Source organism: Stigmatopora argus, chromosome 23 (genome assembly GCF_051989625.1).
Source record: "Stigmatopora argus isolate UIUO_Sarg chromosome 23, RoL_Sarg_1.0, whole genome shotgun sequence".
NCBI lineage: Eukaryota > Metazoa > Chordata > Actinopteri > Syngnathiformes > Syngnathidae > Stigmatopora > Stigmatopora argus.
The window spans coordinates 7,965,427-7,985,360 of record NC_135409.1 but is presented as its reverse complement, the minus strand read 5'-3'; the positions used below and the strand labels follow the sequence as shown (position 1 = coordinate 7,985,360).

The window sequence follows — 19,934 nt, the reverse complement described above, 5'->3', positions numbered from 1 at the left end:
CCCCACTTGTCGGCCATCTTAAGGACAGAGTCGATTAAGCGTGTCTACTTGGAAAATGAGCTATTTATACATATTTCAAATTGCTTTTCTCGCACGCTTGGCAAGGATAGCGTTAATGAAGAAAAAAATGAACATGTCCCTTGATCGTAGCCACATGAATGCGTTTTGTCATAGTCGATATATAAATCAGGCAAGATCTCGGTTGATTTCAATTGAAAATAATTGAATTCATCGGCGTCTTCTGCCACAAGATGGCCGCCGGTCAGTCGCCCCGCCGACTCTGCCTTAGCGCATCTATCCCATTGTACATATGACATCTTTGTGCGAGATGGCGGTCGGCGGCGGCGGCGCACACTCCATCTAATTTTGTCGCTAAGCGCAACGTTTGCCGCTTTTTTTAGGGCCTGTCGATCTCCCGCTTCGGAAGCCAACGATGGAGGGGGGCAAACCGAGTCTGCCTCTCGTCTACCAGGCGATCCAGGCCCTGCACCACGACCCGGACACGGCCGGAAAGGAGCGAGCCTCGATGTGGCTAGGGGAGCTCCAGACATCGGTAGGAAAAACGGGTCTTTCCGCTCGGCGCGGGGGGGTCTTTGGCCGCCGTGGTAGCTCGGACGGGTCGTCCGGGACTCCCTCCGGAACATTTCTTCCTGTTCGGTACCGCCGCTCTCAAAATGCGCAACGTTTTGGAGCCCGTTAGCATTCAAGCTAAGCTACTCGGCTAGCAAATGAATGAATCGCAAGGGAGGGGAGACGCTCGCTAGCTTCTTGCCCGCCTGTCCGCGTCGACCGTCATTAAGTTGACCAAAGTTCTTCTTTTCACCTTTGTTGCTTTGCGTGTCCGTTTTATCGTCCGCGGGACGCACGTTGTTGTGCCCTGCCTCCAAGCTAGCTCGTGAGCCTCGGCTAGCGCAACTATTCGGTGACGTAAGTCGACCCGCGCCCGAACATGCTACGTCCAATTTCCACCGTTCGACTTCCGCCGCTCGCAGGCACACACACACACTTGTCAACCGGAGTTATCTTTCAGGTCGGAGCCGGCCGGTGGTGGACACTCCCAGCTCCCTACTACGGTTCTTTTATGGATACCCGTGCAGTCAAATTCAATACTAGTCTCGATCAACATCCAGGGCGCACCCCCTTCCTAATGACTACGAGTGTCGTTCTCATGCTAAAATGCTGGAGAGTGTCATAAAAGCGGGTGGAAAAGGCGTAGAAAGGCTGGAACGAAAGCGTCCAGGAACGGATCGGGTGGAGGGCGTCACCCGTACGCGCTCCATAAAGCTGACCGTGGAACCACGTTTTGGCGGACGTCTCTGCACGTCTTTTGCGTCATTGTTATTTTTATTTTTTTTGCGCCGCGCCCCGTGGTTGCAGGATTTCAAGGCGGGAAGTGAAAGCGGCGCTCGGTCTTAGGCCCTCGGTCTTGGGCGCTCGGTCTTGGGCGCTCGGTCTTGGGCGCTCGGTCTTGGGCCCTCGGTCTTGGGCCCTCGGTCTTGGGCCCCGGTCTTGGGCCCTCGGTCTTGGGCCCTCGGTCTTGGGCCCTCGGTCTTGGGCCCTCGGTCTTGGGCCCTCGGTCTTGGGCCCTCGGTCTTGGGCCCTCGGTCTTGGGCCCTCGGTCTTAACCCCAGGCGGATGTCGACGGTACTGAGCCAGACTCCTTGGTTTGGCCTTTGCAGATGTACGCGTGGGAGATCTCGGATCAGCTGCTGCAGCTCAAGCAGGACGAGGAGTCGTGCTACTTTGCCGCTCAGACCATGAAGATGAAGGTCCAGACTTCCTTCTACGAGCTTCCGCCCGATTCCCACAACGCCCTGCGGGACTCGCTGCTCTCTCACATCCAGAACCTCAAAGACCGGGCGCCCATGATCGTGACTCAGGTGCGTCGAACCGCTCGTGTCGCCCCCTTTAACGTTGGGCGGATCGTGTTCCATTTGAAAAAGAATTGCATTTCTTTGGAAAGACGCCATCGAGCGCCAAAAGAGGCTACCCAGCGGCTTCTCTTGCAAATGTTGGGGAAAGTGTCCCTCAATGTCTGACTTTATTTGGGTTTGTTTGTTTGTTTTTAGCTGGCTTTAGCCATCGCCGATCTCGCTCTTCAGATGGCGTCCTGGAAAGGATGCGTGCACACTCTCGTCGAAAAGTAAGACTTTTAGAAGTCCATTTCGTTTGGTGGCCAAGCGGGCCGCCCTCACCCACTTTGTCGACGCCCCCGCCCTCAGGTACAACGGCGACGTCGGCTCCATGCCCTTCCTCGTAGAGATCCTGACCGTGCTTCCCGAAGAGGTCCACAGTCGCTCGCTACGCATCGGAGCCAATCGGAGGACGGAGATCATCGAGGACTTGGCGTATTATTCGTCCACCGTGGTCACGCTTTTGGTTGGTCGGGCGTCCGGACGTCTCGCGTCCCCAAATGCCAAGCGACGTCGATTGGCCGGTGAAGGAAAAGGTTGGAAGCGATCCGTTTGTGTTTGTCTTCCTTTTCAGGGCTCCTGCGTGGAAAAGACGGGTAGCGACGAGATGCTCATCAAGGTTTTCCGTTGTCTGGGGAGCTGGTTCAACCTGGGGGTCCTGGACAGTAACTTCATGGCCAACAACCAGCTGCTCATGTTCCTCTTCCAAGTCCTGGTGAGCCAACCGTCATGGCCGACCGACACGGGCCAAACCCGGTAGATACGGCGGATCAAGTTTCATGTCATATTTCCTCGCAGCAGAGGGACGACACGTCCAGCAACCTCCACGAAGCGGCCGCCGACTGCGTGTGCTCCGCCCTCTACGCCATCGAGAACGTGGAGACCAACGCCACCTTGGCGCTGCAGCTCTTCCGGGGCGTGCAGACGCTGGAGACGGCCTACCACATGGCCGTGGCCCGCGAGGACCTGGACAAGTGAGGAGACCCCGAGCCAGCGAACGCCTTCACCCTCCGCCGCCGGGGCGTCGTCGCTCACGTCCCGAACCCCTGTCCGCCCCCCTTCCCCAGAGTTCTCAACTATTGCCGAATCTTCACCGAGCTGTGCGAGACCTTTTTGGAGACGACGGTCAGGACCCCGGGTCAAGGAATGGGAGACCTGAGGACGCTGGAGCTGCTGTTGATCTGCGCCGGGCACCCCCAATACGAGGTAGGCCCACCCGCCAACCCCAAACCGGCCCCCCCTTCCTCACTCGGCTACCCCCGCCCGTCCGTCGCAGGTGGTGGAGATCTCCTTCAACTTCTGGTACCGGCTGGGGGAAAATCTCTACAAGATCAACGACGTGGCCCTCCACACCGTTTTCCGGCCGTACATTCAGAGACTCCTGCACTGCTTGGCTCGGCATTGCCAGCTGGACCCGGATCACGTGAGTGCCCGGGCCCGGCCCGGCCCGCCCCGGCGGCGGCCGGCGGGCCCGCCTCGCCGCTAAAGGCCTACGCCGTCGTGTGCAGGAAGGAATTCCCGAGGAGACGGACGACTTCGGCGAGTTCAGGATGAGGGTTTCCGACCTGGTTAAAGACGTGATTTTCCTGGTGGGCTCCATGGAGTGCTTCTCTCAGGTCGCTCCTCTGCAAAGAAAAACCAAATGAAAGTCCTCCTCAGTCTTTGTTCGGGGCGTTGACCATCGATGGCTTTTGCGCCAACAGTTGTATTCCACCCTGAAAGACGGGAACCCCTCTTGGGCAGTGACAGAAGCCGTTCTCTTCATCATGGCCGCCATCGCCAAAAGCGTCGACCCGTGAGTTAGTCGACGCAACGGGCCCCTGGGGATTGGATTGGATTGGATTGGATAACTTTATGCATCCCGTAGTGAAAACAACCCGACCCTTTTGGAGGTCTTGCAGCAAGTGGTCTTGCTCCCGGAAGCCGTCCACACGGCAGTGCGCTACACCAGCATCGAGCTGGTGGGAGAAATGAGCGAGGTGGTGGACCGGAACCCCAGATTCCTCGGTGAGGGCGCGCCCCCTTTGCGCTGGCGCTGGCGCTTCCTTCTCTTTTTTTCTTCTTCTTCTTCTTTGACCCGCTCAAGTCTTGGACTTTGTGGTCAGACCCGGTGCTGAACTACCTGATGAAAGGTCTGAGAGAGAAACCCCTGGCCTCGGCCGCAGCCAAGGCCATCCATAACATCTGCTCCGTGTGCCGGGACCACATGACTCAGCACTTCCAGGGTCTTCTGGACATCGCCCGCGCCCTGGATTCCTTCGCGCTCTCCACGGAGGCCGCCGTCGGGCTGCTGAAAGGTACGAGAGAGACGCCGCGCCGTCTGGCTTCCCGAGGCGAGCTTTTTGATTTTTTGGGGGGTGGGATTTTTTTTTTTCCATTGCCGGCAGGAACGGCGCTGGTCCTGGGTCGTCTTCCTCTGGACAAGATCGCCGAGTGCCTGGGGGACCTCTGCGCCGTTCAGGTGGCCGCCCTCAAAAAGGTTCCGACCCTCCCCTTTGCCGGTCGCCCCGTTCGGGAGCCAACGACGACCGATCGACAACTTTCGCCCTTCCAGCTTCTGTCGGAAGAATCGACAAACGGGCGATCGGCCGATCCCACCGTCTGGCTGGACCGACTGGCCGTCATCTTCAGGTAATTTTGTCATCTCTGGAGCCCGTTAGCATCCGAGCTAAGGTACTAGCGAGCGAATGAATGAATCGCAAGGGGGCAGGCAGGCAGGCCATGGCTAGCTTTTTTGCGCACTTTTGCTGAACCGAGCGTCTTCTTCAGACACACCAACCCCATCGTGGAGAACGGACAGACGCACCCCTGCCAGAAGGTCATCCAGGAGGTAATACGAGGAGTCTCCGGCTCTCCCAGACCGGAGGAGCAAATGTCCCACTCACTCACCCCCCCAGATCTGGCCCGTGCTGTCGGAGACGCTCAACGCCCACCAGGCGGACAACCGCATCGTGGAGCGATGCTGCCGCTGCCTCCGTTTCGCCGTGCGCTGCGTGGGCAAAGGATCGGCCTCCTTGCTCCAGCCGCTGGTCACTCAGGTGGGAGGGAGACTCTCCGCCGGAGAAGCGGCCACGGGAGCCCCGCCCCCTTGACGCAAACCCCTTCCCGCGCTCTCTCGTCAGATGGTTAGCGTGTACCAGGTGCATCCGCACTCGTGCTTCTTGTACCTGGGCAGCATCCTGGTGGACGAGTACGGTATGGAGGAGGGCTGTCGGCAGGGCCTCCTGGACATGTTGCAGGTGGGGCGTCCGGCCGACCGGCCCTCCGTCCGTCCGGCGTCGCCGCCTCGGTGCTCGCTCTTTGTGCCCTCCCCCCCAGGCTTTGTGCATGCCCACCTTCCAGCTTTTGGAGCAGGCCAACGGCCTGATCAACCACCCGGACACCGTGGATGACCTCTTCAGACTGGCGACCAGGTGAGCGCCGTCCACGCGATCGACGTCGGCCGGCTGGCCACCCCGTGCCAGACACCCCATGTCCCGGCCTTCAGGTTCGTCCAACGGAGTCCCGTCACGCTGCTCGGCAGCGCCATCATCGTTCACATCATCCAGTGCGCCATCGCCGCCACCTCGCTGGACCACCGAGACGCCAACTGCAGCGTGATGAAGTTCGTGCGGGACCTGGTCCACACCGGCGTGGCCAACGACGTGAGGACAAGAGTGGCTCTTCCTCGGGAGCCCACGCCAATTGAAGATCTGTCGCCCGTTTTGTTCGCCCCCTCGCAGCACATGGACGACTTTGATCTGAGGAAGCAGCTGATCGCCCAGGCCATGGGGCAGCATGGCCAGCAACTGGTCACGCAGCTCATGCACTCGTGCTGCTTCTGTTTGCCCGCGTACACGCTGCCCGACATCGCAGAGGTCTTGTGGGAAGTCATGATGTTCGACCGGCCGGTGAGTCGCCGCTCGCCGCTTCCGTCTCGGCGCCCCCTACTCGCTGACGCCTCCTCTGGTCGCAGACCTTTTGCCGCTGGTTGGAGAGTGCCCTAAAGGGCTTGCCCAAGGAGACGTCGGGCGGCACCGTCACCGTCACGCACAAGCAGCTGACGGATTTTCACAAACAAGTCACCAGGTGAGCATCCGGCTCCGCCTCCCGCCGTTTGAAAGCGGCGCAATGCCGGAGTACTCGCGCCGCCTCTCTTCGCAGTGCCGATGAATGTAAGCAAGTTTGCTGGGCCATCAGAGAGTTCACCAAACTATTCCGGTAATTTACGGCCCGTCCCGCCGTCGCCGCCGAGCGACGAGTCGCGTCGTAAACGTCCCTCCCGTATAGGTAAAATGTCGCGGGAGGTGGAGAGGCAGCGGCCGCCAACGTCGGGACCCCCGACCTGGGTTCCGAAAGCGAGCGGGACGCGAGGCGGACGGATCCGGAAGACCGAGCGAACGGACGCACCCGCGGCAGGTGACGGCGGCGGCGGCGGCGGGCCGAGGGGTGGAGTTCACCAAGTGGACAAAATGGAATGGGCCCGCCTGCTCCGCCGTTTTAAAGAGAAACTTTATTTTTGGGATTTCGGCCGAGCTGTACAAAGAGCCAAAGGATGTCCCGCGGCTCCTGGGGTGGGGGGGAAAGAGGACGTCGTTGTCGTCTTTTAATTTTTCTTTCTTTTCCGTTGAGTTGTTTTGCTGCAAAAAAAAAGGACAGTGTCCACTCCGAGACTGAGTGACACTCGGAGTCCCGGTGGACGCCGCGTTGCCTTGTCGAGAATAAACAGCTGAAACAACAAATGTCCTTGTCCAGATGGCATCACGGTGAAGTTCCCGAGACGTTCCGTCGTCTTGACTTCTGTTTGAATTGACATCGTATCGCCAGCGGTAAGCGAACGCAACACCCGCCAGTGTCGTCACCGGACGTTGGCGGAGGACGCCATCTCGCCTAGACGGGAACGATTAGAGTGATCAGTTCAACGATCAGCCCATTGCATTGATTGAATCTAATGGCGACTAGATTGATTTTTTTTCCCCACATCATTTCTGCAATGTCAGCAAAATGATTTAAAATATACATGTCAGACAATATGGCCGATTTTTTTCATATCACTAATCCAAAACGTTTCAAAAAAAATGATTAACACAAGAAAAGGGGCATTTTTGCTTTTTTAATCAGGCGCGAGCACGTTGCAGTTTTGAACAGGCACATTTACGACACCATACGAAGAGTGACGCGAGGACCCCCGACAAGATGTGATTGTACACGGATGGCTTGGTACCTATATACTCGCGCTCGTCTTATTTTTCCTCAATTTCAGTCTCTTAACTAAACCGAAAACGTTTCGAGCAATAGCTACTTTATGGTATTCAATTTAATTCTGTCATTATTTTACTCGTTGAAACATAGCGGCATATTTTAGCCTAGCATAGCCTAGCTCGTCGTTATCAACACATCGTCAAGTAAGCGCAAAGCAGGTGTGCGAATGTCCACGACATCGAAACCGGAAACGGCAAAAATCCAGGAGGACCTCTGTGGGACTCAACGTCATCAACCCTCGACTGTTGCAGAATAATGCAAGCGAAAGTTGTTCTTCACAGACTGGAAGGTTGTTTCACTTTAGATTTATTTATTGGTATTAAATTGAATGCATTTATCGTCATTATACAAGTACAATGAGATTTAAAGTTGAACCATTACGTGCACACAAACATATGAAGAAAGTGAGGTTAAAATGTATATTTAAGTGTTTAGCAATACGTGATTGTGTTTTAGTGTATTAAAGTGTATGCTAAATTAGAAGATTTTCACCCCAGATAAAAACCACGTTTTAAAACGATGTTTTCTAGCCAGCCAACAATTGAAATGTTTCAATACATAGTACCTTGCCCGGCGGCTTGAGTGGTTAGCACGACGGGCTCACAACTCTAGGGTCCTGGGTTCAAATCCGGGTCAGTCCACCTGCGTGGAGTTTGCATGCCTGTGTGCCGTGAGGCGGACGCGCTAACCACTCAACCTGCCAGGCCGCCACGTTGTGAGATGTAAAATAGAACAGCGAATACCCCAAATGGACTTACCAATTCAACAATTAGTCTACTCACTTCCCAACTGTTTTGTCTTCTTGTGCTTTTCAGATATCAGAAAATATCTTGGTCCTGAGTGGCTGCAAGTAGGGATTCCTGGCATTAAAGAAGAAGCGGAGCGCCCTGTAAACAACGAGAAGAAACCAGAGTCTCCTCGCCGGCAAAAGAGAGAAGATCAAGTTGCCGTTAACAAGAAGGAGAAGCTGGCACATGTTAAAGAAGAGCAAAATGTCACGAGTGATTCCCAAGCGGACAATCTCATTCCTCCACTCTCAGACTGCGAGGAAGACTCGGACTCCGGTCCCAAGCGTAACGCCGACAAATGCTGCCAATGCTCTCAGTGTGGAAAAACCTATGGTCAAAAGTCCACTCTGAAAAGGCACATGAGAACCCACACGGGGGAAAAACCCTTTGCCTGTACACTTTGCGCCAAGAAATTCACCCAGAAGGGCGATTTAAAAATCCACATCAGAAGCCACACTGGCGAGAAGCCTTTCTCCTGCCTAGTTTGCGGCCAAAGCTTTTCCGCCAAGGGGAAACTAAACACGCACGCGAGAAGCCACGCCGCGGAAAGCCTCTTCCCCTGCTCCTTTTGCGGTAAAGGATTCCCGGCCAAATCCGATTTGAGCGTCCACACGCGAACCCACACCGGGGAGAGACCCTTCGTCTGCTCCTTTTGCGGTCAAAGGTTCACCCAGAAGGGCCAGTTGACGCAACACGCCAGAAGCCACACGGGAGAAAAACCTTTCCGCTGCTCGCTCTGCGGCCTAGCCTTTTCCAAGAAGCAAACCTTGGAGAGTCACGCCAGCGTCCACACGGGCGAGAAGCCGTTTTCCTGCCCGGTTTGCGGACAAAGATTCACTCAAAGGGCCAACTTAAAAATGCACCGGAGGAGCCACACGGGCGAGAAACCCTTCAACTGCTCAGTCTGCGGCCAAAAGTTCACCAAAAAGGCCAGCTTGAAAACGCACAAAAGACGGCACACCGGAGAGAAGCCCTTCGCCTGCTCAGACTGCGGCCAAACATTCACTCGGAACGGAAGCTTAAAAATCCACGCGCGAATCCACGCCGGCCTCAAACCTTTCTCCTGTTCCCGTTGCGAGCAAGCGTTCACTCAGAAGGAAAGCTTAAAAGTGCACACGCGAACCCACACGGGCGAGAAACCCTTTCCCTGTTTGGTTTGCGGTCAAAAGTTCACTCAGAAGGGAAATTTAAAAATACACATGAGAGTACATGCTAGTTAATGTGTAACCTTCTGGCTAAAGGTTGAACAAACAACAAACGACTAAATAATACTGAGGTTTAATGCCCTAAAATACACAAACAGCAGCGGTGGCCAACTCTGCTCCGCTCTGTTTTCCATACTATCTCCCTCCACCAACACACGTGAATCAAATAATCGGTATCAAGCTTCTGAATTGATCATTTGATTTAAAAAAAGGCTTACTTTGGTGGGTTTTTTTTTAGAAAAAGCTTTACTATACATGTTTTTTTTTTAAAGAAAAAAAGCCTTACTATACATGGTTTATATAAAAAAAACCTTACTGTACATGGTCTACTTTAAGAAAAAATGCCTTAGTATACATTGTCTTTTTTAAAGAAAAAATGCCTTACTATACATGTTCTTTTTAAAAGAAAAAAAGCCTTACTATACATTGTCTTTTTTTAAAGAGAAAACACCTTACTATACATGGTCATTTTTAAGAAAAAAAACCTTAATATACGTGATCTTTTTTTGCCTTAGTTTACATGGTGTTTTTTAAAAAAAAATTACTATACATTGTCTTTTTTTTTTTTTTTAAGAAAAAATCGCCTTACTATACATGGTCATTTTTAAGAAAACACCCTTACTAATTGGATCTTTTTTTAAAGAAAAAAAATGCCTTTGTATACATGGTGTTTTTTTTTAAAAGCCTTACTATACATTGTCTTTTTTTTAAAAGAAAAAAACGCCTTACTATACATGGTCATTTTTAAGAAAAAAGCCTTACTATATGTGATCTTTTTTTAAGAAAAAAAATTCCTTAGTATACATGGTGTTTTTTTTTTAATTAAAAAGAAAACTAACTATACATTGTCTTTTTTTACAGAAAAAAAATCGCCTATACATGGTCTGTTTTTAAGGGGAAAAAAGCCTTACTATACTTTTTTTGTGTTTTTATGAAAACCGAGTCATAGTCCAGACAACTGCTGAAAAGTGTCAAGCCACTGTGAAAAATACAACTTTTTTTTTTGACAGACTGAAGATTTCAGAGTAAACTGAAGTGGAAATGAGAATATGTTTGAACCTGACATTAGCCTTACTCTCCATGGGTGGCCAAGTCCGGTCCTGGAGAGTCCCTGATCCATTCCGTTTTCCATTTTTAGCCAAATGAATTCCAATTGAAAAAGCATATCCAAGTATGTAACCTTAGAAGTCAAAAACAAACACTGAAGTGCATGTCACCACAATGTTCATAATGTGCAATATTGTATCTTAAAGTATTAAAGCCCAACCAGAAAGTATTTACAGCACGTTATTATGAAAACAATGTATTTGTTTTGAAGTATTAATGCCCAACCTAAAAGTATTTGCAGCCCCAGCCCCCTGACTAATGCACTCTATGATGAAAACGATCTCTTTTTTTGTGTCTATGTGTAATAGGCGTGGCCGAGGCGTGGCTGACGTCAGAGTTCAAAAGACCGCCGCCATTTTTCAAAATGGCGGATGAGCCGGAGGCTAGGCGCGTTGGACTGCTGAGCTGCTCAGAATTGACGATTTCCCGAAGAAAGACCCGACAAACTTCTTCCAGGACAATGCAGCGCGTTCGGTACTTTGTCTTTTGGGGATTTCGTAGCCCCTGTTCTCATTTAAGAGTGCTTTTTGACGGGAACGTGCTTCATTGGCGTGATGTAGCCCCGACGTGGATGCTAACACAAATGTTTGTTAGCAAGTTGGCTACATCGCGTCACCTATTGTTCATAATGTTTAAAAAGAAACCCTTCCATTGTGTGTTTCAGTCCCTCAACGAGGACAGACTGCTGGGAAACATCAAGAATGTGGCCATAACGGCCAAAAAGGAGCAGTTTGTCGGCAAAGTGAGTCTTTTTTAATAGCTTCTAATTCCTCCACCCGTGTAATGTTTAGATATCAGCGACCAGTGTTCACGGCTTTCCTAAATTAGCTTGTTTAGCATCATGATACACTCTAATTTTGAATGAAGACACTTTAACTGGGTTGGCGTTGATTTTTAATAGCAAGATCCTGTGTGGGTAACTCACACTCACACTAGTGCCATCAAGTGGAGGTGTAAGGAATAAACAGTACACTTCTAGAATACGTATATACCTTTGCCCTTCCCTTTCTTAAAGAAAGACTTCAGGGCTTGGACCTTTTGATTTTTAATTGTGGTTTTGACAAAACCTAAGCGAGACATTCATTCAACCGTTGCGCAGGGCTCATTTTTGACTCGTTAAAACAACCATTTTTCCTCCGCCTAAGAGCTTTGTGAGACATTTTATTTTTTTGATAGAATGGGAGTCATTTGTGCATCAAAATGGTTAAATAAACAATGACATAATCATGCTGTGGTGTTTTGCAGAGGTTTAAAGCCACGAAGATGGTGGCAGCTGTCCAAATCTACAAGACCAAAGAAGTCGTGTATGACGTAGGACCTGTGTTTCAGGGTATTATTATTTTAAAACGATGTTTTCTAGCCAGCCAACAATTGAAATGTTTCAATATATAGTACCTTGACATAATCATGCTGTGGTGTTTTGCAGAGGTTTAAAGCCACGAAGACGGTGGAAGCTGTCCAAATCTACAAGACCAAAGAAGTCGTGTATGACGTAGGACCTGTGTTTCAGGTTATTTTAAAACGTTGTTTTCTAGCCAGCCAACAATTGAAATGTTTCAATATATAGTACCTTGACATAATCATGTTGTGGTGTTTTGCAGAGGTTTAAAGCCACGGTGATGGTGGAAGCTGTCCAAATCTACAAGACCAAAGAAGTTGTGTATGACGTAAGACCTGTTTTTCAGGTTATTTGATTTATTATTTTCATGTCATGTGTGCTAAAAATACTCTATTTTGCTTCTCTTCAAGGTCCACCAAATCAACGCTAAAGAAAGGTGACTTTGGAGCGTGGCACAGCCTTTGACACCAACATCTTGAGGGTCCCTATCCAGTATGTTTTACATTTCTGAAAATAAAGATTGGACCTTCTGATGTTGGTAAAACCTGACTTGTTTTTTGGTCAAATCTTTTGACCTAACTGGCCCCCAGTCTATTTTTTTTTAATGTTGGACTTAGTCTATTGTGTTTTGACCCTCTTTTTTCCTCCCCAGAATTCCATCCATTGCCAAGAAGAGATTAATCAATGGAAACACCACCTCATCTTTAAATGCTGGAGGACCTACGTGAACTTCTCAATTACCCCATTTTGTGGAAAAATAAAACCCTTGAAATATACTCATGTATTTTTCTTCATAGAACTAGCAAAGGAATACAAGCAACATGACATTTTATATTTTTTATTCAAAGAAATACATTTGCACACTTAAGCAACATTTAGAATTGAAAAAAAAAAAAAGAAAAAAGACCATTGAGGGTCTGGGGTCTTTTTTCACCAAGTGTTTTAACAAAGACAAATGACACTCAAATCTCTTTTATTAAAATTTCTGATTGAAAAAAAAAGAGAAATCCTCCTCACCTTAGGGATCGGGACTTAACCTATAAAATAAGAGGGGGGTTAGTAAATTGCAACTTTAGTCAATAAAATAATGTGAGATTGGAATGTTTTGACTTGGATACTCTACAATATATTAACCTCAGAGCAGAGTTCAGAGATGATGCATCATCTTCAAGTGGGCAACCTGGGAAGATCACCTGGTCCTCCAGGGTCTGGACATCACCATGGACCTGGTGCATGCAAAAAAATAGAGCAAAAGTTATCATATAAATAGACTGGATATTCAACAGATAGGTTTAGGTGTTTTTTTTGTAATTAGTATTACCTTGATACCTTGGCCCAGTCTCCTCTCCCCTCAAGGGTGTGCATGGTTCTGGACACACGGGAATAGCTGCATCTTGATTGAACCAAGCTATTTGGGAAGTGCAAACAATTCAAGTAAATGATCAAGATAAAGAATGAAAATACGTTAGTGAATGCTCGGTGCTAATTTCGCCTTTCCAGACAAAGCGATTCAATATACAGACTGATGTTAAAAGCTAGGCGAAAGTCGGCTTGACAATTTTTGTATAAATAATTTTTGTTTTAAAACAGAATTGCAAATTGGGAAAGGGCGTTTAGCAATCGCAGTGAAAACTATCATTACATTCAACACACCTTCACCTGGCAAACTGACCGTTGATATCTCGGCTTTGTTTGATCAAATGAAAAGTCTTCCCCCACGACTCAATAATGGAGAGAATACGGACAAAATACTTTTGAAGTCAAATGTCGTGAGGCTAATGCTAAGCTAGCTTGACATGCCAAGGAGCCCATACTTCAAATGTCGACGGTGTGTTCGACCTGGCAATAAACTAACAGATTTGTTGGCGTTTTGGCTCAATTGATTCCTAAAAAAAGCTCCCGGTAGGGTGTTAAAAATGCACATAGGCCAGTAAATTGCTCTAGTCTAGGGCTTACCTCGTTTGGGTGCTAGTCGTTCGACCGACGGCATGCAAATGGCTGCGTCAAAGGGCGCGATGCTGCGCATGTGCATAATTTACGCACCTGCGTCACCAATGGGCGTAACCACGCCCATAGAAGGTGATTTGTCCTCCCGACTCAATGACCATGTTTGGAAGATGACGTACTATAGTCGCCATTTTTGTAGTCTTGATGCTGTAAAAGAGTGTGTTCGTTTTTTTTTTATATATATAAAAAGCCTTACTTTGCATGGTCATTTTTAAAAAATAAAAAGCCTTACTATACATGGTCATTTTTTAAAGAAAAAAGCCTTACTATACATGGTCATTTTTTACAAATTAAAAAGCCTTACTATATACTATGTCGTTTTTTAGGAAAAAAAGCCTTACTATACTATGTCGTTTTTTAAGGAAACAAGCCTTACTATACTATGTCGTTTTTTTTTTAAAGAAAAAAAGCCTTACTATATACACTATGTCGTTTTTTTAGGAAAAAAAAAGCCTTACTATACTATGTCGTATTTTAATAAAAAAAAGCCTTACTATACTATGTCGTTTTTTTAAGAAAAAAAAAGCCTTACTATACTGTGTCGTTTTTTTAGGAAAAAAAGCCTTACTATACTATGTCGTTTTTTTAAGGAAAAAAGCCTTACTATACTATGTCTGTTTTTTTTAAAAGAAAAAAAGCCTTACTATATACACTATGTCGTTTTTTAGGGAAAAAAAGCCTTACTATACTATGTCGTATTTTAATTAAAAAAAGCCTTACTATACTATGTCGTTTTTTAAGAAAAAAAGCCTTACTATACTATGTCGTTTTTTAGGAAAAAAAGCCTCACTATACTATGTCGTTTTTTAGGAAAAAAAGCCTTACTATACTATGTCGTTTTTTAAGAAAAAAAGCCTTACTATACCATGTCGTTTTTTAAAGAAAAAAAGCCTTACTATATACACTATGTCGTTTTTTAGGGAAAAAAAGCCTTACTATACTATGTCGTTTTTTTAGGAAAAAAGCCTTACTATACTATGTCGTTTTTTAGGAAAAAAAGCCTTACTATACTATGTCGTTTTTTAAGAAAAAAAGCCTTACTATACCATGTCGTTTTTTAAAGAAAAAAAGCCTTACTATATACACTATGTCGTTTTTTAGGGGAAAAAAAGCCTTACTATACTATGTCGTTTTTTAAAGAAAAAAAGCCTTACTATATACACTATGTCGTTTTTTTAGGGAAAAAAAGCCTTACTATACCATGTCGTTTTTTAAAGAAAAAAAGCCTTACTATATACACTATGTCGTTTTTTTAGGGAAAAAAAGCCTTACTATACCATGTCGTTTTTTAAAGAAAAAAAGCCTTACTATATACACTATGTCGTTTTTTAGGGGAAAAAAAGCCTTACTATACTATGTCGTTTTTTAGGAAAAAAAAGCCTTACTATACTATGTCAGGTTTTTTTAAAGAAAAAACTGCTCATGGCCATTGTTGGCTTTTATTCATGCATAGACTGTTGTTTTACCTTGTTTTCTCCCCGGTCTTTTGGTCGTCGGTCTTTTGGTCGCCGGTCTTTTGGTCGCCGGTCTTTTGGTCGCCCGTTGTCGCGGTCGGGGCGACCAATCGACCGCACACGCAACATCCATGTGTCAGCCTCTCGCCTCCCACGTTCCTGCAGAGAAGATATGCCATCGCCTGAACGGCAGGGACAGGCAGATATGCCAGCTCAAACACGGTAACGTACGCTCACGTGTTCACCTTTCGGGGGGCGTTGCGCTTTTACAAAAGCCTGTTTTTTCCAGAAGCCGAGCTCGGGGACTTGAGCGGAGAAGGCTTGAAAAAGATGCGAGTGCTGGAGCTTAGGAACATTTGAACGTTGCGGGGAGAAGAGTCCCGAGGGTGCTTGGAGAAACACAAGTTTGTTAGTCTCATCCTGGAGATGGCGCCACGCCACATTCACAAAAGCAAATTGTGAGGCACCGCAACACCGGGGCTGAACTCAAAACTTTATTCGTTTAATAAAAGCGGTTGACAATGGAGAGCCAAGGATCTGGGATGTGAACGGTATGGAGAACCTGTACCATTTTAGGGCTCAAAGTCCAACAATGGTCAAATGAAAACCACGTTTTCCACATCTGTCTTAGCTTTTGCTCTTTGTTTTCTTCTTCTTCTTCTTGTCTGTAGAGGTGTCGGGGGCTGGCGTTGGGTTCACCGGTGGAGCTCCAAGCTTCTTGGTTTTCGCCTTTTTCACTTTCTCTTTAATGGCGTCAATGTCCAGCTTGCTTTCAGACGGAGCTGAAAAGGTAGTCAGTCATTGGTGGGCGCTCGTATATTAGGACGTACTGTTTTTCGAAAGCGACAATACCTTTAGTTTTTGTCGGTAGGGGCTTCTCTTTAGGGGGAATAAAAGCTTTATTCCTCTGCTCCCGTTTCTTGGTCAGCGCCTCCGCTTGCTTCACCTAGAAAAAAAGTTTTCCGTTTGTCACCTCACGATCGCAGAATCCAAAGTGCACTTGCCTTTATCTCTTCCATCTTCTTCCTCTTTTTCACGCTTTCTCGCAGGAAGAATTCACCCGAGGCCAGTTCCTTGTCCACCTTTAAACAGAACAATGCAAATGACAACAACATTTAAAGCGGGGGTGTCAAACTAAAACTCAGGTGGGCCCGAATAGTTTATTTTTAGCCCGCAAAGTTAACCTTCTAAGCCACAAGTGTCAAAGTGGGGGCCCGGGGGCCAAATCTGGCCCGCCGCATCATTTTGTGTGGCCCGGGAAAGTAAATGATGAGTGCCGACTTTCTGTTTTAGGATCAAATTCAAATGAAGAGTATAGATGTATATTCAATTTCCTGATTTTCCCCCTTTTAAATTAATAATTGCAATTTTTTAATCCATTTTTTCCGTGTTTTTAGTTCAAAAATCATTTTGTAAAATATAAAAATATATTTAAAAAAAAGCTAAAATAAACATTGTTTTAGATCTATAAAAAAGCTGAATATTCAGGGCTTTTAATCCATTCATAAAAAAAATCTAAATATTATATTTAAAATGGTCCGGCCCACGTGAAATCAAGTTGACGTTAAAGTGGCCCGCGAACCAACCCGACCGAGTCTGACACTCCTGCTCTAAGCAGAGTATGAATGCGCTATCAAGTGCAACACATCTGATCTAAACAATCCAATTTACAGACGGGCTGACCTGGCTTTCCGGCTGTGGCGGCGGGAATGGAGTGTACTCTTTCTTCACGCTCTTTTTCTTGGGCTCTTTGCGCTTGGCCAGGTTTTTGTGTCGGAACTTGGGCAGGAAGCGTTCCCAGTTTTGCACGCGAAGCTCAGGGTCTTTGGACAGTTCCCGTTTAATCATCAGCGTCTGGGGCATAAAGAGGAAAACATTTTAAGCAATGTTCAAAAAAAAAATGGACAGGAACACTGTTTTCTAGACTAGGGCCTTCAGCTCCGGGTCGGGCCAACCATGGCCGTGCAACCGAGAGGAATGTTATTTCAGTCAGGCGGGTCAGAACAAGGATGAAAATTGTCTTCATTAGGCACGGAAGGAAATTGGTCAACCAATCAGACCGCTTTTCAGCCTCGTACCTTTATGTTGTAGATGGGGTGGATGTTTTTCATTGTGTCCATGACAACTTTGCGCACCTAAAAAAAAAAAGGAAATGAATTTGGTCGCTTATGATTACAGACGGTCCCCTACTTACGAACGAGTTACGTTCCGAGCGAATGTTTGGAAGGTGAATTTGTTCGTAAGTTGCTCAGTGCTATATTTTGTATTATAATTTATGTTTAAGGCCTATAGAAGTATATTGAAGGTTTATATAAGTATGTTTAAGGCTTGTATAACTAACACAGTATGTACATGTACGTCATAAGATAAATAAAATGAAGTTTAACTTACTTTCGGAAGATGTACTCGATGCTTAAGGAGATGATGGAGGAGGAGGAGGAGGAGGAGGAAGAGGAGGATTTTATATCATGAGAGGGTCTTCGTCATCGCTGGAATGGGCTTCAAAAGTGACTTCCTCCTCCGTAACTTCAATGTAGGAAGAAGTTGAGGGTCGAGGAGAAGAAGATGAGGGTTGATGAGTAGTATCTTCCTTAGAGGATTCACTAGAAACTGGCCCAAAGAAGCCATCTAACGACCATTGCACACTTTTCTTTTTTTTTCATCATAAATGATACGGTAGCACTGTATGGCATCATTCAATTGATTTGCAACCTTTGTGCAACGTTCAATATTTGGGTCTTGCCCCTCGGCCAAGAGTTTCGCCTCAAATTTCTTCATGGGGACAGGCATTTCCTCCTCCTCCTCCTCCTCGACACGTTGCTGAGCCCCCTCCTCCCTCTCACAGCGCCAAGCATCGGTATTAGCGGCGGAAAGAAGCACTACTCGGAAAAAGGCGCGCAATACGAAATCTAACTTACAGCATCTCTTTCCGAACATTTTTCGACAAATGCCATATGCGCAGACATGTTCGTATGTACCGTTGTTCGTAACTCCAATGTTCGTAAGTAGGGGAGCGTCTGTACTAGGTAGCTCATCAAAATTCTTACCTCCTTAAGACCACTATGTGACCCTAAAGCAGACACGGTGTTGCCTTGAACCATCACATAACAATTGGTCAACAGTTCTAAAGCCTAGAAAAGAAACCCGTTTTATGAAAAAATGACACCAAAACAAAAAGTGTCTACATTAAATGAAATGATGTCAAGGACTCACTTTCAAAGTGGAACCTTTGGGTCCGAGGAGTCGTTGTCTTCGCTTGACAAATCGGTCTCTGTTCCTCACCAGGGTTCCCACTTTGATGATATCGCACGCGATGTCGTCTTGTAATATCCGTACGGCCTGGTGAGCCCAAAAAATATATTAAAAAAAAAAAAAAGCACTTCTGTGACTAGAAAATAAATACAAGGAAGAAAAAAAAATCACCTGTTCAAATGGAACGCTGCGGGCGAGCAGCTTGATGAGATCTCTGGCTCTAATAATGGCGAAGGGGTCAAAGGTTTTTCTCGTAGTGGAAACGGTCATGCTTCCTTCAATGAGGTCCAGGGTGCCTTTAACATACTGAAGCAGAACACATTGAGATGAATTCAAAACGAAATGTGCCAAGACGACGTACTCACTAATTCCCCCAACGCTTTCTCCACCAGCGGCCAGCAATCTTTCAAGTAGTTTTCTCTGTATTTTGGGAAAAGGGTGGCAAAGCTGCTTTCTTCCAGCATACCGCGAGGGTTGTCTTCTTTCGTGAAAGGTTGCTCTTTCCAGCCATCGGGGACAGTGAGAAGTTCAGCTTGATCCACTGTTTGATAAAGCAAACACTACTTGGTTATGAAGAACCACGGTTGGACAGTGACAGACGCATACCTGTCAACCTCTGCCGATAACTGCCCTTATAAATGATTATGATTCCCCTTACAAACCCCCCAAAAACCTTACAAACACCGTACGACTCGTATGGTGTTTGTAAAGTTTTTTGGGGGTTTGTAAGGGGAATCATAATCATTTATAAGGGCAGTTATCGGCAGAGGTTGACAGGTATGCAGACGTCCAATAATTTGGGTCCACCAAAAACATTTGGCTGCCAAAACCTTTCAATTCAAAATGGATTTGACGTCTATGCCAATGGCACCGAGACATGACGACGCGAGACACTACTTGGTTATGAGGAACGATAGGTCATTAATATGGCTATTGACGGTGACATACGTCCAATACATTTGGTCCAAGAACGACTATTGGCTACAAAACCCTTTTCAATTCAAAATGAATTTGACGTCTGACGGCGCTAATGGCACCGAGACACGAGGACTCGAGTATGTAAACAAGGTAGCACGTTGGTAATATTAGCTTTGGTGCTATTTTTTTGCGAGGCTTCCACGCTATAAAACAGTACTGCTTCAAACACGTTTTATCGTGAGCGTAACTCAACAGAATACAGCAGATTGGTTTAAATCACCTGGGCTCGTCTCGTTTTTAGACTTTATACTTGTTTGCGTTTCCCTCATGCCGTACGGTTCTTTTGCCGAGGCCATTTTGGTAGAGGTGGAAGTGACGTAACAGTTTTCTTCTTCGGTGTTTATTTGCCTGGTGTGGCACAGTCGCGCTACCTACAGGAAACATAACAGCAGTGTACTCTGCACTATGAAGAATGGACAGTTATGTTGCATAAAAATTGGTCATTTAATGAGTAGTAGGTATCAGACGGGTACATTTTGGCCTTTATGGATCACATTTTAAAAAGGAAAAAACAAACAAAATAACAGTTTGAATAGTATTCAAACTGTTATTTTGTTTGTTTCACATTTCAAATGTGATTGGTTAAATGCTTCAATATGAAAACACACATCTGGAAGCAGTGCAACCAGGGGGAAAAGCTATGAAAGGAA

General features: G+C 46.9%; 4 protein-coding genes and 1 long non-coding RNA gene across 8 annotated transcripts; 4 read left to right on the top strand and 1 right to left on the bottom strand.

Moving 5' to 3' along the window:
- The first annotated feature begins 293 nt into the window (after positions 1 to 293).
- tnpo3 (transportin 3) lies at positions 294 to 6,634 on the top strand. The gene is made up of 23 exons (XM_077593744.1): positions 294 to 553; positions 1,680 to 1,880; positions 2,070 to 2,143; positions 2,223 to 2,379; positions 2,488 to 2,628; positions 2,712 to 2,887; positions 2,981 to 3,119; positions 3,190 to 3,336; positions 3,422 to 3,529; positions 3,617 to 3,708; positions 3,781 to 3,920; positions 4,019 to 4,210; positions 4,301 to 4,392; positions 4,468 to 4,544; positions 4,683 to 4,743; positions 4,811 to 4,951; positions 5,036 to 5,152; positions 5,232 to 5,326; positions 5,401 to 5,557; positions 5,636 to 5,803; positions 5,869 to 5,981; positions 6,057 to 6,113; positions 6,183 to 6,634. The coding sequence occupies exons 1-23, from the start codon at positions 434 to 436 to the stop codon at positions 6,184 to 6,186; spliced, it is 2,769 nt and encodes a 922-aa protein (XP_077449870.1). The 5' UTR covers positions 294 to 433; the 3' UTR covers positions 6,187 to 6,634.
- A 150-nt stretch (positions 6,635 to 6,784) lies between these two features.
- LOC144068859 (uncharacterized) lies at positions 6,785 to 9,182 on the top strand. The gene is made up of 2 exons (XM_077593745.1): positions 6,785 to 7,443; positions 7,970 to 9,182. Exons 1-2 carry the CDS (start codon positions 7,410 to 7,412, stop codon positions 9,160 to 9,162), a joined length of 1,227 nt encoding a protein of 408 aa, XP_077449871.1. The 5' UTR covers positions 6,785 to 7,409; the 3' UTR covers positions 9,163 to 9,182.
- Positions 9,183 to 9,240: 58 nt separating this feature from the next.
- Positions 9,241 to 12,369, top strand: LOC144069176 (uncharacterized). Of its 4 annotated transcripts, none has more exons than XR_013298400.1 (7): positions 9,241 to 10,728; positions 10,919 to 10,996; positions 11,500 to 11,583; positions 11,681 to 11,764; positions 11,856 to 11,921; positions 12,004 to 12,085; positions 12,268 to 12,369. It is a non-coding gene; the product is annotated as an uncharacterized LOC144069176 (long non-coding RNA). The 4 variants fall into 4 exon arrangements; XR_013298399.1 differs by having other exon boundaries at positions 12,265 to 12,369; XR_013298398.1 differs by having other exon boundaries at positions 12,246 to 12,369.
- A 2,816-nt stretch (positions 12,370 to 15,185) lies between these two features.
- LOC144069201 (cerebral dopamine neurotrophic factor-like) lies at positions 15,186 to 15,516 on the top strand. The gene is given in 2 exon segments (XM_077594381.1): positions 15,186 to 15,276; positions 15,344 to 15,516. Coding segments are annotated over 2 exon segments (264 nt in total).
- A 19-nt stretch (positions 15,517 to 15,535) lies between these two features.
- krr1 (KRR1 small subunit processome component homolog) lies at positions 15,536 to 19,642 on the bottom strand. Its single transcript, XM_077594380.1, has 10 exons — positions 19,505 to 19,642; positions 18,672 to 18,847; positions 18,478 to 18,612; positions 18,268 to 18,393; positions 18,102 to 18,185; positions 17,133 to 17,189; positions 16,738 to 16,908; positions 16,059 to 16,136; positions 15,907 to 16,000; positions 15,536 to 15,836 (listed from the first exon to the last, which is right to left on the bottom strand). Exons 1-10 carry the CDS (start codon positions 19,578 to 19,580, stop codon positions 15,682 to 15,684), a joined length of 1,152 nt encoding a protein of 383 aa, XP_077450506.1. The 5' UTR covers positions 19,581 to 19,642; the 3' UTR covers positions 15,536 to 15,681.
- Between the last annotated feature and the right edge of the window lie 292 nt (positions 19,643 to 19,934).

What these genes read in the sequence shown, in the direction of transcription:
- krr1 (XM_077594380.1), bottom strand. Translation starts at nt 19,580, where the DNA reads ATGGCCTCGGCAAAAGAACCGTACGGCATGAGGGAAACGCAAACAAGT. An exon ending in AGAAAGCGTTGGGGGAATTA is followed by an intron (nt 18,613 to 18,671) that starts GTGAGTACGTCG and finishes GTTCTGCTTCAG; the next exon opens with TATGTTAAAGGCACCCTGGA. An exon ending in CGCCACAGCCGGAAAGCCAG is followed by an intron (nt 16,137 to 16,737) that starts GTCAGCCCGTCT and finishes TTCTGTTTAAAG; the next exon opens with GTGGACAAGGAACTGGCCTC.
- tnpo3 (XM_077593744.1), top strand. Translation starts at nt 434, where the DNA reads ATGGAGGGGGGCAAACCGAGTCTGCCTCTCGTCTACCAGGCGATCCAG. An exon ending in CGCCCATGATCGTGACTCAG is followed by an intron (nt 1,881 to 2,069) that starts GTGCGTCGAACC and finishes GTTTGTTTTTAG; the next exon opens with CTGGCTTTAGCCATCGCCGA. An exon ending in TTTCACAAACAAGTCACCAG is followed by an intron (nt 5,982 to 6,056) that starts GTGAGCATCCGG and finishes CTCTCTTCGCAG; the next exon opens with TGCCGATGAATGTAAGCAAG.
- LOC144068859 (XM_077593745.1), top strand. Translation starts at nt 7,410, where the DNA reads ATGCAAGCGAAAGTTGTTCTTCACAGACTGGAAG. An exon ending in TGTTCTTCACAGACTGGAAG is followed by an intron (nt 7,444 to 7,969) that starts GTTGTTTCACTT and finishes TGTGCTTTTCAG; the next exon opens with ATATCAGAAAATATCTTGGT.